At 41.5% G+C, this 14,057-nt stretch overlaps 2 protein-coding genes across 4 annotated transcripts in view; one reads left to right on the top strand and one right to left on the bottom strand.

The window, feature by feature from the left end:
- Positions 1 to 4,222: 4,222 nt before the first annotated feature.
- Positions 4,223 to 14,057, top strand: part of ncf2 (neutrophil cytosolic factor 2) — a 27,485-nt gene continuing 17,650 nt past the window's right edge. For 2 of the 3 annotated variants that reach the window (XM_028434120.1, XM_028434119.1), the window contains exons 1-5: positions 4,223 to 4,436; positions 4,629 to 4,711; positions 4,803 to 4,911; positions 5,734 to 5,868; positions 5,953 to 6,057. In XM_028434120.1, coding sequence (XP_028289921.1) covers positions 4,263 to 4,436; positions 4,629 to 4,711; positions 4,803 to 4,911; positions 5,734 to 5,868; positions 5,953 to 6,057 — 606 coding nt within the window. In that variant the 5' untranslated portion in view covers positions 4,223 to 4,262. The remainder of the gene's footprint in view (positions 4,437 to 4,628; positions 4,712 to 4,802; positions 4,912 to 5,733; positions 5,869 to 5,952; positions 6,058 to 14,057) is intronic. The other variant, XM_028434121.1, reaches the window with a different exon arrangement.
- Positions 7,275 to 8,549, bottom strand: LOC114454045 (wiskott-Aldrich syndrome protein family member 2-like). The gene is made up of 3 exons (XM_028434126.1): positions 8,439 to 8,549; positions 8,160 to 8,370; positions 7,275 to 7,598 (listed from the first exon to the last, which is right to left on the bottom strand). The coding sequence occupies exons 1-3, from the start codon at positions 8,454 to 8,456 to the stop codon at positions 7,450 to 7,452; spliced, it is 378 nt and encodes a 125-aa protein (XP_028289927.1). The 5' UTR covers positions 8,457 to 8,549; the 3' UTR covers positions 7,275 to 7,449.

The raw sequence follows: 14,057 nt of genomic DNA, 5'->3' as shown, positions 1-14,057 counted from the left end.
AAAGTCGTAATTTATGAGATTAAAGTCAGTATTTTGAGAAGAAAGTTGTAATATTTCGAGAATAAAGTCGTAATTTTATTAGATTAAATTCGTAATTTTATGAGATTAAAGTCATAGTATTTTGAGAATAAAGTCGTAATATTTCGAGAATAAAGTCATAATTTTATTAGAATAAAGTCGTAATTTTATTAGATTAAAGTCGTAATTTTATGAGATTAAAGTCATAGTATTTTGAGAAAAAAGTCGTAATATTTTGAGAAGAAAGCTGTAATATTTCGAGAATAAAGTCGTAATTTTATTAGATTAAAGTCATAGTATTTTGAGAAAAAAGTCGTAATATTTCGAGAATAAAATCGTAATTTTATGAGATTAAAGTCATAGTATTTTGAGAAGAAAGTTGTAATATTTTATGAGAATAAAGTCGTAATTTTATTAGATTAAAGTCGTAATTTTATGAGATTAAAGTCATAGTAGTTTGAGAAGAAAGTCGTAATATTTCGAGAATAAAGTCAGAACTTTATTAGATAAAAGTCGTAATTTTATGAGATTAAAGTCATAGTATTTTAAGAAGAAAGTTGTAATATTTCGAGAATAAAATCGTAATTTTATTAGATTAAAGTCGTAATTTTATGAGATTAAAGTCATAGTATTTTGAGAAAAAAGTCGTAATATTTTGAGAAGAAAGCTGTAATATTTCGAGAATAAAGTCGTAATTTTATTAGATTAAAGTCATAGTATTTTGAGAAAAAAGTCGTAATATTTCGAGAATAAAGTCGTAATTTTATGAGATTAAAGTCATAGTATTTTGAGAAGAAAGTTGTAATATTTTATGAGAATAAAGTCGTAATTTTATTAGATTAAAGTCGTAATTTTATGAGATTAAAGTCATAGTATTTTGAGAAGAAAGTCGTAATATTTCGAGAATAAAGTCAGAACTTTATTAGATAAAAGTCGTAATTTTATGAGATTAAAGTCATAGTATTTTGAGAATAAAGTCTAATATTTCGAGAATAAAGTCGTAATTTTATGAGATTAAAGTCGTAATTTTATTAGATTAAAGTCATAGTATTTTAAGAAGAAAGTTGTAATATTTCGAGAATAAAATCGTAATTTTATTAGATTAAAGTCGTAATTTTATGAGATTAAAGTCATAGTATTTTGAGAATAAAGTCATAATATTTCGAGAATAAAGTCGTAATTTTATGAGATTAAAGTCGTAATTTCATTAGATTAAAGTCATAGTATTTTAAGAAGAAAGTTGTAATATTTCGAGAATAAAATCGTAATTTTATTAGATTAAAGTCGTAATTTTATGAGATTAAAGTCATAGTATTTTGAGAAGAAAGTTGTAATATTTTGAGAATAAAGTCGTAATTTTATTAGATTAAAGTCATAGTATTTTGAGAAAAAAGTCGTAATATTTCGAGAATAAAGTCGTAATTTTATGAGATTAAAGTCATAGTATTTTGAGAAGAAAGTTGTAATATTTTATGAGAATAAAGTCGTAATTTTATTAGATTAAAGTCGTAATTTTATGAGATTAAAGTCATAGTATTTTGAGAAGAAAGTCGTAATATTTCGAGAATAAAGTCAGAACTTTATTAGATAAAAGTCGTAATTTTATGAGATTAAAGTCATAGTATTTTGAGAATAAAGTCTAATATTTCGAGAATAAAGTCGTAATTTTATGAGATTAAAGTCGTAATTTTATTAGATTAAAGTCATAGTATTTTAAGAAGAAAGTCTAATATTTCGAGAATAAAGTCGTAATTTTATGAGATTAAAGTCGTAATTTTATTAGATTAAAGTCATAGTATTTTAAGAAGAAAGTTGTAATATTTCGAGAATAAAATTGTAATTTTATTAGATTAAAGTCGTAATTTTATGAGATTAAAGTCATAGTATTTTGAGAATAAAGTCTAATATTTCGAGAATAAAGTCGTAATTTTATGAGATTAAAGTCGTAATTTTATTAGATTAAAGTCATAGTATTTTGAGAATAAAGTCTAATATTTCGAGAATAAAGTCGTAATTTTATGAGATTAAAGTCGTAATTTTATTAGATTAAAGTCATAGTATTTTAAGAATAAAGTTGTAATATTTCGAGAATAAAATCGTAATTTTATTAGATTAAAGTCGTAATTTTATGAGATTAAAGTCATAGTATTTTGAGAATAAAGTCATAATATTTCGAGAATAAAGTCGTAATTTTGAGATTAAAGTCATAATTTCATTAGATTAAAGTCATAGTATTTTGAAAATAAAGTCGTGATTTTATGAGAATAACTTGTAATTTTATTACATTAAAGTCATAATATTTCGAGAATAAAGTAATTTTATTAGATTGTTAAAAAACTCTTAATGGGCGACGGTGGCTCAGGTGGTAGTGGGTCGTCTTCTGATCGAGAGGTTGGGGGTTCGATCCCAGTACCTGACTATGTGTCGAAGTGTCCTTGGGCAAGACACTGAACCCTAAGTTGCTCCCAGTGGTCGACTAGCGCCTTGCATGGCAGTCCTGTCCCACTGGTGTGTGAATGTGAGAGTGATTGAGTGAATGAGCTGATATGTAAAGCGCTTTGAGACTGCTTCAGTGTGGTGATAAAGCGCTATATAAAATCAACTCCATTTACCATTTACAGCGCTGAGAAATCAACGAATTCTCAGAATTTATTTGCTCCAAATCATCTGGTTCTTTGGTCGGAACTAACGCAAATATCTGCAAAGTGTCTTAAAGACAGTATTTCACCATGTGTGAAACCTAAAGACAAATATAATCTCACTAAATGTTCCACATTCTCCATAACACACGAGTGACCACAACAACACAACATATTTAAAATATATTCTCATTAAAGACTGGTCTAAGTACTACAACACTCTGCAATATATCGCAACATTTCACCGTGCGACTATTGTATCGGTCCAAATACATGTCCAAATAGTTTTTTAAATTATGTTTTTTTAACGAAAAAACAACAACAAAAAAAACATGTAACTGCGCAAAGATATGCATAGCACGTAAACACACAGTCACTAGGTGTCAGTGAACGCACCATTAGACCTTGGTAAACTATCTCACTACTCAATGTGTTTTAGCTGGAAGTTGATTGCACTTTATTTTCATAAAACATACTGGACACTTTGATACATGTATGTGGTTAGATTAAAAAAAACAAAAAAAAAAACAATTTAAGAACTAAACAGAATCAGAATCTGTTGTAGAAGCAAAAGCTAAATTTTTTGATTAGTGTGTTTTGACAGGTTGATAAACATACCTCTTGTTTTTGATATTGGTTCTTGAATTAAAGTGAGTTACCATTTACTTGTTCAAGTTTAAAAAAATAAAATAAATTGTGTTTCATACCATTTATGCACATTGGAGCAACTTTTAATAAGAAATAACAAAAGTAAGACACCATTGCTGACTTTTTCTGCCCTGTATTTTCTGATCTTATAGCTTTGTTTTGGTACGTACCTGTATATCAGTGGATTCAGCTCGGCCTGTAATTTCACGTCGGCTCTTGTTATAAAGCTCTGTGTTTGTGCTGAGTTGTCGACTTTCCCCTCTTTGAACATAATATCCTGGCGTGTGTGCTGAGTTCTTTTGTTCTGAATGTAGGTTGACTACAGTTTTAGTTTCTATAGTTTCTGAGGATTACAGAGAGGTATAAAATGTGTGATTTCATTCATTCTTTACAACATTTAGGCCCGTGAGAGTCTTTTATAAATAATAATGCATCAATTTTATATAGTACTTTTTTGGACACTCAAAGTCGCTTTACAGAATTAAGGGATTAGTCTTTCACGCCACACTTAGTGGTGGTAAACTACTAGTGTAGCCACAGCTGCCCTGGGGCAGACTGACGGAAGCAAGGCTGCCAAAGTGCGCCACCACCAACACTCACTCACACTATGCAATGCGGGTAAAGTGCCTTGCCCAAGGACACAATGACAGACACCACTTGGGTGACTGCCACCCCACTGTGGCACCTGGAATTCTCAGTGGTCTCCCATCCACCTAGTCACCAGGACCAGACCTGCTTATCTTCAGAGATATAACGGGATCGGGCGATGACAGGCTGGGGTTGAAGAGGTTTTTATAGTGCTCATGTTCTTACCAACACCCCATGTTTGTTGATGCCACCATTGCGATGTGCTTCCTTCCTCTGCTTCGACACTTTCGAACACTTGTGTAAATCAGAGGCACTTCCTCAATTTGGTTCAGAGCGCTGAGAACATCTGGAACATCTGGAGTCGCCAACATGTCTTTTGTTGACACTCTGCGTCAGTGGGACCAGGGAGTAACTTGTGCTGAGCGACAGGATTACTCTGAAGCTCTCAGCATTTTCCTTTCCATCGACGACCCAAACTCCAAAATCAGCTTTAACATTGGCTGCTTACATCTTTACAACCAGGAGCTGGACGCTGCTGAAAAGGTTGGTTCTTCTAGGGACACACATTAAAAACCATTTCATTTATTACGTTTGATTTAAATGTAATTAGGAATGTAAGAGGAAAGTGATATTTTGCTTTGATATGCTGTGTGTGTGAAAGTGCAAGTCATTGTAAAAGAAGAAGTGGGTTTTCTAACAGAGGAAGTGACCGTTTTTGTTTCTTTTGTGTCTGAGGCGTTTGACGCCAGCATCAGTAAAGACGAGCATTTAGCCATCGCCTTCTTTCAAAGAGGAATCACCTTCTACAAAAAGGAAAGGCAAGACACGCCTCCTAGTGCACCAAAGCTCCAGAAGTTAAAATAATGTGTGTATCATTATACAAATGTAAGTTGTTGTGTTTTTTCTAAGGTATGAAGAGAGTTTCGCTGATTTCCAGAAAGCGTTCAAAGCACTGAGAGGAAACCAGCTGATTGATTACAAAGCTCTTGGTCTCAGATACATTTTAAATGCATGTGAGGTAAGAAATCCCTCTGAACCAGACGACTCTTCTCCAACAGATCCCACTGGATGAAAAATTCAGTTTTCCAAAGCAAGAAAATCCAAATAGTGAAAGCTCATGTTTTAGGTTGGAGGGAACATTCATTTATAAAAACAGTATATGTACATCTTTAATCTTATTGTGGTGCATCATTTCCAACTTGACAGTATGTATGAATGCATATTCAATTTAGCGCCACCTTTAAGTGTTGTGTGCAATGTTTTCATTATTTTCAATTTTTCAGTCTTTTTGTGTATTTATTTTCTCATATTATGCATTTTTGTTGTTGTTTTATGTATTCTTATTGTTGTTTTGTGTATTAAAGTAATTTTTGTGTGTTTTTTGTGTATTAGGAGTAATTTTTGTGGGGTTTTTTTGTCATTTTGTGTGTTTTTCTTTCTCATTTAGTGTATTTCTGTTGTTGTCTTGTGTATTTGGAGTAATTTTGTGTATTTTTCTGTCATTTTGTGTGTTTTTCTGTCATTTTGTGTGTTTTTTCTCATTTTTTGTTTGTATTGTTGTTGTTGTTTTGTGTATTTGGAGTCATTTTTGTGTATTTTTCTGTCATTTTGTGTATTTTTCTTTGTCATTTTGTGTATTTTTCTTTGTTATTTCGTGTATTTGGAGCTAATTTTGTGTATTTATCTGACATTTTTTGTGTTTTTCTTTCTCAATGTGTGTATTTTTGTAGTTTTGTGTATTTATTGATCATTTGATGTATTTTTGTTGTTTTTTTTTTGTGTATTTGGAGTTATCTTGTGCATTTTTCCATCATTTATATCATATTATTTCCTGCCACAGGTTCTCCACAACATGGCCTTGGTTGAAGCTCATTTGGGAAACTGGGAGCGAGCTCAGGAGAACATGGAGAAAGCTCTGCGCTACAACACAGAATCAAAGCTGAACGCCATCGACAAAGCTCTGCGGTCCATACTGGTCAGTTACTTTCACTAAAAACAATACTAGGTCAACAATGATGATGATGATGATGATGATGATGAGTGAGTTTATTCAAAACAGAAACAAAAGCTTTTTAAAGCAGTGGAGTTCCCAATGAAGTTGTTCAAACCAAACAAGCATTATGTGGCTCAGCTGGAGAGTAAGGATTACCTGGGAAAAGCAAAGGTACAAAACTCAACAATATTCACAGCTTTTCATTTGGGGGAAATTATGTTAGATCACATGTGTCAAGCTCAAGACCCAGGGGGTCAAATCTGGCCCTTCAAAGCATCTGATTTGGTCCGCAGGGGAAAGTGAAAATTACTAAAGGCTCTATTCTCCCATGTGCGTAAGTCCAAAAAGCCACACTGATGTTTTTAGCTGTGCACTATTCTCCCCCTGACCTTAAGTCAGTAGCTGTGCGCCTTCATCCCAGTTACACACTGTGGGTGGAGCAGCCCTGAAATGTGGGTGTTCCCATTCAAATCTGGCTTTACGTGCATTCTCCGGGGTGCGTAAGTCCTTTTCCTCTTACGCGCTTCTAACCCTGGAATAAGTGCAGCGCCCCAATAAGGTCAAACATTATATTGCACTAAAAATATGGACTTAGTTACATTTGAAGCCACACGGACTCGTGCGTCGCTCAACTGCTGCTGTGTGATTAATTAAAACTCTGACAAACACAGACTTCTGTCCACGTTGGTCACAGTGATTCAACTATTTTCATACTATGTCCAACGCAAAGTCACAGTTTGATCCACTACAGAGTGAAACAAGCTGTCATATGCAGATGAGGATGGACTAGAAAATGTTACCACACATATTTAAATGTGGCTCAGCTCAGGTCACTTTAAACTATTTATATTTAAAACTGTGTATTATGGAAGTTAATAGTTCTGTTTCACTGTAAACATACCTCTGTATTAAAGCACTACGCTCTGTGGTCAGGTTATTTGATGATGATGATGATGATGATGATGATGATGATGATGAAGGTGATGATGATGAAGGAAAGAGATTTTAACTGTGACTCAGTCACACTGCAATAATCTGATCAAATCAACCTGTTACATTGTTTTTCAATGAAGGCGTTTCAAATTAAAAGTGAACGTGTCACACCGGAGGGTGGGTTCTTTTGTGTAGATTTTTAAATTGTTGCACCAGCATATGAATTATCCACTGAGAGAAAATGAGTCACGTCCAGCTACCTTGCAAACCATTTATTTTGTGTTCTCTTTAACAATAAAAAATAGGTAGGAGGCCAAGATAAAAAATGTTCTAAAAGAGTTCCACAGCAAATACAGTTTAAATGGTCATTTGGTCCATCCAAACCCGTATGTATTCCCTTTTCTTTGGTTAACGTTGTCCGACTCCACCATCCACCAGAGGGCGCTGCGCCAGGTAGAGCAGCCAGATGGATCTGTCACTCCAGCGCTGCTCTGAAGTCCAGTCTATACGTCGTCCGTCTGCGGTCCTCTTCTCGTCGGCTGCAATGAAGTAACACCCGGAGTCACTTTCTAATCGCCACCCACATGGAGATCACACACACACACACACACATCAGCGGAACTCTTTCCTTCAACTTATCTGGTCACGGGCTGTATAGTGATCGTGCTCCGTCAGATGGAGCGAGCGACTCGAGCTGTCCCTCAAGCGTGGCTCTGTAGCTTCAATGCGACGAGCCCTGCGGTGCCCGTCCACCACCGAGTCCGTGATCCTCTTCCTGGCTGCGACAGGGAAGCAACACAGTCATCCTCTGATTGCCACCCACTACAGTAAAGATCCCACCCGCACAGGTAAGTTGAGCACGTCCCTTCAACTTAGCTGTCATGCGCGTTGTACGGTGATCTTTCCTTCCGTCTGTCCGGGTTCCCACTCGTCCGTAACCTTCCGATGCCCGTCCCGGTGAAAGACTGTTTATACGTAATCCCTTGGCTCCTTTTGTGTCCGTGTTCCTTCTGCCTTTTGCTGTTTCTCCTCTGCCTTTTCTACCCTTTTCCGAAAGCACCCACACCTGTCCTTAATCAGTTCATTAGTCCCATAGCGCAGTAGAGTCCGTCACGTAGCTGTTCATAGTATTCACACCCAGATATCAATCTTAATGCAATAATCCACACAAAATACACAAAGGCATGAACACATCACATCAAAGTCTTATTTACATATTTACATACTGGGTTTCCATACCATTGACAGCGCCATATTTCCACATTTCCCCCCTTCTATAATGGAGGTCGTCCCGACCTACTGTTCATTACGGTACCGGGCTGGGGGTATGCCCAAATTACCTCGTTCGGAGCGTCGTACAGTGGGTGGACTATGCGGGGCTGGAGGTGCTGCTGGGGGGTCAGGCTGTGGGACCACAACTGCACCTTGTTCTCTAGTAGGTGGTTGACAGTTGGTGGTGGTTACTAGGCCAGGAAGCCACCAAGTTGGAGGTGGGAGGTGATCCACTTGAGGATGTATAGTAGGTGGTGGTTCTTCTGGTTTGGGTCTGTGCTGAAACATTTGCAAGGGGCAAGGTTGAAGGTTATTTCGATGTACAGTACGAGTGGGCGCTTCCTTACCCTCTGGCCGAAGTACATAAACGGGGTGATTTTCCCGAAGCTGCTTGACTACCACATATGGCTCTGGTGTCCACCTTAGATTCAGCTTCCCTTTTGCTCTTCTGCGGAAGTTACGGATGAGCACCCGTTCTCCAGGGAGTAGAGGTGCCAGTCTTGCTTTTCTGTTGTACGTCGCTTGGTCCCGGTCTTGTTGTTGTTGGGTCCGTCGGGCTACAGTCTGGTAGGCATGGCTCAAAGCCTCCTGATGTTTCTTTACCCAACCTGCCAGAGTTTGGGGCCTAGTTTCCGGCTGTAAGCCAGTCACCCAGTCCACCGGTAGCCTCGCATGTCTCCCAAACACCACGTAGTGAGGGGTCATCCCAGTAGTGCTGTGGACAGTGTTATTATAGGCCTGAACAAGGGCTGGAATCAGACTCGGCCACTGTGAGTGACTGGCTTCCTCCAAGGAATTCAATAATCCTAACAGCGTCTGGTTGAATCTCTCACACACCCCATTCCCCTGGGGGTGGTAGGCTGTGGTGCGGCTTTTCTGGCAACCGTAGAGTTGACAGAGCTCTTTCATCACTGCAGATTCAAATGATGCCCCCCGGTCTGTTAGGATCCGTTCAGGGCAGCCAAAAACCTGTATGAGGTTGTTATACAAGGCTTGAGCCGTGGTATTGGCCGACTGATCTCTGGTAGGCACTGCAAGAGCATACTTTGAGAATAAGTCCGTAATAACTAGGATGTAGGGATACCTGTCTTCAGGCCGGCCTAGGGAAAGATAGTCCAACCCAACCAACTCAAATGGGTAGCCAGTCACAATGGATACAAGTGGAACCTTTACCACTGGTCCGACCTTGGTACAGACGCATTGAGGGCAGGTAGTTGTCCACTCCCTCACGTCTTCTGCCATCCTTGGCCAATAACATCGTTGTCGCAGGATGGTGAGAGTTCTTTCACTGCTCGGGTGTCCCATCTCACCATGGTAAGCCTCCCATACCTTCTTGGCTTCTGTCTTTGGGACCACCACTTGGAAAATCTCTTCTCCAGACCCAGCTGCCTGCTGTAACCTTCTCAAAATGCCATCTCGTAATATTATCCTATCCCATTCTCGACATAGTAGTTTGAAATATGAAGACGAAAGATTACTAACCTCTGGGGGTGGCAGTCCTTGTTCCTTCCTTTGTCGTATCTGCAACAGTTCTAGGTCATTGGTCTGTAGGTCTGCCCAACACGGCTCTTGCTCCACCATCACCCCACTGGCCAAGGAGGGTATTGGGTCTTGTGGTTCTGGTAACCTGGAGAGAGCATCAGCATTTTTGTTTTGGGTACCTGGCCGGTACTTAATTACGTACTTGAAGTTGGCCAGCTGGGCCACCCACCGCTGTTCCACCGCCCCAAGTCGAGCAGTGTCGAGATGGACCAATGGGTTGTTGTCTGTGAATACAGTGAACTCTGCTCCATACAAGTAATCTTTGAATTTCTCAGTAATGGCCCATTTCAGGGCTAACAGTTCTAGCTTAAAAGAGCTATAGTTCTGGTCGTTTCTTTCTGTTTGCTGGAGGCTACGGCTGGCATACGCAATCACCCTCTCTTTTCCATTTTGCTCTTGAGCCAACACCGCCCCCAGCCCATCTAAGCTGGCATCAGTGTACAGCCTAAATGGTTGTGAAAAATCAGCATAAGCCAGTATTGGTGCAGTGAGTAAGGCTTCCTTCAATAGATCAAAGGCCTTTTGGCATTCAGGGGACCATATGATTGAGGCAGCTCTGCCATGTCTGGCAGTATCACGGGTCAAGGCATTCAAAGGGGTGGCTATTTTAGAGAAAGCAGGTATGAAGCGTCTGTAGTACCCTGCAAATCCCAAAAAGGATTTTACCTGTTTTGCAGTCTGGGGTACTGCCCATTCTCTTACTGCAGTTGTCTTTGCTGGGTCGGTTGCTACGCCATGCTCAGTGATGACATGTCCTAGGTATGTCACTTCACGCTGAAACAAGTGGCACTTTGCGGGTTGGAGTTTCAGTCCGTGATTGTGGAGGCACTGGAATACTTCTTCCAGATGGCGTAGGTGGCTACTGAAATCAGGAGAAAACACAATCACATCATCCAAGTATATCAACAGTGAGTCATTCACCGAGTTGCCTAGACAACGTTGCATTAATCTTTGGAATGTAGCAGGCGCATTACATAGTCCAAAGGGCATCCTGTTAAACTCGTATAACCCAAATGGCGTTGTAAATGCAGTCTTTTCTCTGTCCAGTGGATGCATTTCCACTTGCCAATATCCACTTGCAAGATCTAATGTCGAATACCATCTGGCAGATTTCAGTCCAGTCAAAGCCTCCTCAATACGGGGCAGCGGGTAGGCGTCTTTGTGTGTGAGAGCATTGAGTTTCCTGTAATCGACGCAAAATCTCCAGCTGCCATCTTTTTTCTTAACAAGCACTATTGGGGCTGCCCAAGGGCTTGCGCTCTCCCTCACCACACCACTTGTCAGCATATTCTGTAGCAAGGATCTCAGTTCTACGTACAAACTTGGAGGAATAGGTCTGTACCGCTCCCGGCTGGGAGGTGCAGAACCTGTGGGTATTTGATGTTTAACCACCCCTGTACGGCCAAAGTCCTCATCATGGCTGGCGAATACTTTTGTCCACTTCCGCAGTAGGTTGGTCATCTCCCTTTGTTGGTTTGGAGTCAAACTGTCTCCTTGTAGAGCCAGCGCTGGATGTGATTCAGGTGCGTCTTCAATCCCTACCATCCCAATGTGTCTCACCTCAACCTCCACTATATCTGATGTTACACTGTTGAGGACAAGCTCTTGGTCCCCTTGTACATCAGTTGCTGCCACTTCGGTCACTTGTGCCAATGGTTGTCGCTGGGGTACCTCTACTGGGTACGGGTTGGGGTTACACAACCGCAGTGGGACCCTTCCGCCCGTCAACTCTGCCAAGGTGCGACCCACTCGCCACTCTGAGTCACTTTCAGGGAGAGGTTCTATTATTACATTACAAGCCCGTTTGGGGAAACCTTCTGATACCTGTGTCCATACGAGCATCTCTGTCTGGGGTGGGATGACCACTGGTTGCTGGCGTGGCAACTTTGTCAAGCCTTGGTAAGGGGGAAGCGGCTCTCTGGTGGAGATCCGGTGGCACTCTGCAAATGCTTGAGCCCAAGCCTGGCCTTCCACCCACGGTATGGTCGTCTTAAATGCAGCCAACCCTGGATGGTTCCCCTGAGTGAGAGCAGACCAAACAGGATTAATGATGTTCATTCCAAGAATGCCCTTATCGGGCCCCAGGCATTCATCATTTACGATTATCACCCCCTTTTCAGACACGTGAATGGTCCCTACTCTGCAGTCGACCAGAGTATAACCAATGTATGGAATCTTCAGGCCATTCGCAGCACGTAGGTTTAGCCAGGAGATTTCGCCAACATTGGTCAAAGAAGTACCCTGAAGGTATTTCTCAAATAAACTTTTACTCAGAAGAGTAACCTGGGACCCTGTGTCAAGCACAAACGGCACAGCAATTTCATTCATTTTAACAACAACATCAGGACACTCACCGATCAAGGCGGACTTATTTTGTGACATGGGCCCCACTTCCTGGACAACAGCCCCCACTACATGGCCCTCAGCTGTAGGGGGATTTAAAAATCCTGCCGCCTGGATGGGTTATGTGGGCACAGACGTCGCACATGGCCAGCTGTGCCACAGCCCAAACAAATGGGCCGGCCCTCTGCATCCCACTGGTAAGTTGGCCTGGTTGCTTGTCGTCTTGCCTGAGGCACATATGCTGGGGCTGCAGGACCATACATGGGTCTAGTACTGGGATTTGGTAGTCGTTCCATGGCTATTAGATGAGTTTTGACCTCCTCCATCAGGCTAGTCGAAAGAGCCTTCATCTGTTCGCGGACCTCCACCATTAAGCCCTGTTGTAATTCCTGGCGTAGCTGGCTTCTCAGTTGTTCCAGGTTACCCCCGTCATTCCGTGGTGGGGCTATGACCCTACATGCAAAGGCAACCTCCTCTCCTTCTTGAAGTTCCAGTTCGAGGGCTCGCGCTTCTTTGCAGGCCGTACTGAAACTTAAGGGTTCACCTCGCCGAAGCTGGCGGTTCAACTCCTGTTTGATGGGCCCCACACGTAGACCAACCAGGAGTTGGTCCAATAGGAAATCATCTCCATCCTCAGTTCCATCTGCATCTCGCTCCTGCCATCTGGAAAAAGATTCTCTCAGTCTTAGAATGTAATCGCTCACATTTTCTTCTGTATGCTGTTTACAATTAAAGAAACTAGCTCTCAACTGTGCCTTGATGGCTGGTTTAGCATACAGGGTTTGTAATTGTTGCAATGCTTTCACTCCAGTGTCCTTTCGTGCAGGTTCAACAAGATGTAGTTCACGCTTAGCATCCCCTTCTAGAGCGCCCAGCAAAAAGTCTGCTTGCTGTTGTTCATTAAGTCCTTGGGCCCTCAGCATGGCCTCCACCTGAACCCTCCATTCTCCAAATTTAACTCTATTCCCATCAAATTTTGGGATCCATGCAGCCCCCATAAACCATGGCATGACAAACTGGGCCATAATGGCTGGACTATTGCTACCCTCTGCTGGTGGGTGAATGCTAGTACCTGGAGTTGAGTCCATTTCCTATCAGTGGAGCTGGTGTCCTGTCGACAGCGCCAAAATATGTCACACCGGAGGGTGGGTTCTTTTGTGTAGATTTTTAAATTGTTGCACCAGCATATGAATTATCCACTGAGAGAAAATGAGTCACGTCCAGCTACCTTGCAAACCATTTATTTTGTGTTCTCTTTAACAATAAAAAATAGGTAGGAGGCCAAGATAAAAAATGTTCTAAAAGAGTTCCACAGCAAATACAGTTTAAAAGGTCATTTGGTCCATCCAAACCCGTATGTATTCCCTTTTCTTTGGTTAACGTTGTCCGAGTCCACCATCCACCAGAGGGCGCTGCGCCAGGTAGAGCAGCCAGATGGATCTGTCACTCCAGCGCTGCTCTGAAGTCCAGTCTATACGTCGTCCGTCTGCGGTCCTCTTCTCGTCGGCTGCAATGAAGTAACACCCGGAGTCACTTTCTAATCGCCACCCACATGGAGATCACACACACACACACATCAGCGGAACTCTTTCCTTCAACTTATCTGGTCACGGGCTGTATAGTGATCGTGCTCCGTCAGATGGAGCGAGCGACTTGAGCTGTCCCTCAAGCGTGGCTCTGTAGCTTCAATGCGACGAGCCCTGCGGTGCCCGTCCACCACCGAGTCCGTGATCCTCTTCCTGGCTGCGACAGGGAAGCAACACAGTCATCCTCTGATTGCCACCCACTACAGTAAAGATCCCACCCGCACAGGTAAGTTGAGCACGTCCCTTCAACTTAGCTGTCATGCGCGTTGTACGGTGATCTTTCCTTCCGTCTGTCCGGGTTCCCACTCGTCCGTAACCTTCCGATGCCCGTCCCGGTGAAAGACTGTTTATACGTAATCCCTTGGCTCCTTTTGTGTCCGTGTTCCTTCTGCCTTTTGCTGTTTCTCCTCTGCCTTTTCTACCCTTTTCCGAAAGCACCCACACCTGTCCTTAATCAGTTCATTAGTCCCATAGCGCAGTAGAGTCCGTCACGTA

Source organism: Gouania willdenowi, chromosome 20 (assembly GCF_900634775.1).
Source record: "Gouania willdenowi chromosome 20, fGouWil2.1, whole genome shotgun sequence".
NCBI classification, from domain to species: domain Eukaryota; kingdom Metazoa; phylum Chordata; class Actinopteri; order Blenniiformes; family Gobiesocidae; genus Gouania; species Gouania willdenowi.
The sequence above is the reverse complement of the archived record's forward strand: the minus strand, read 5'-3'. Positions and strand labels throughout refer to the sequence as shown.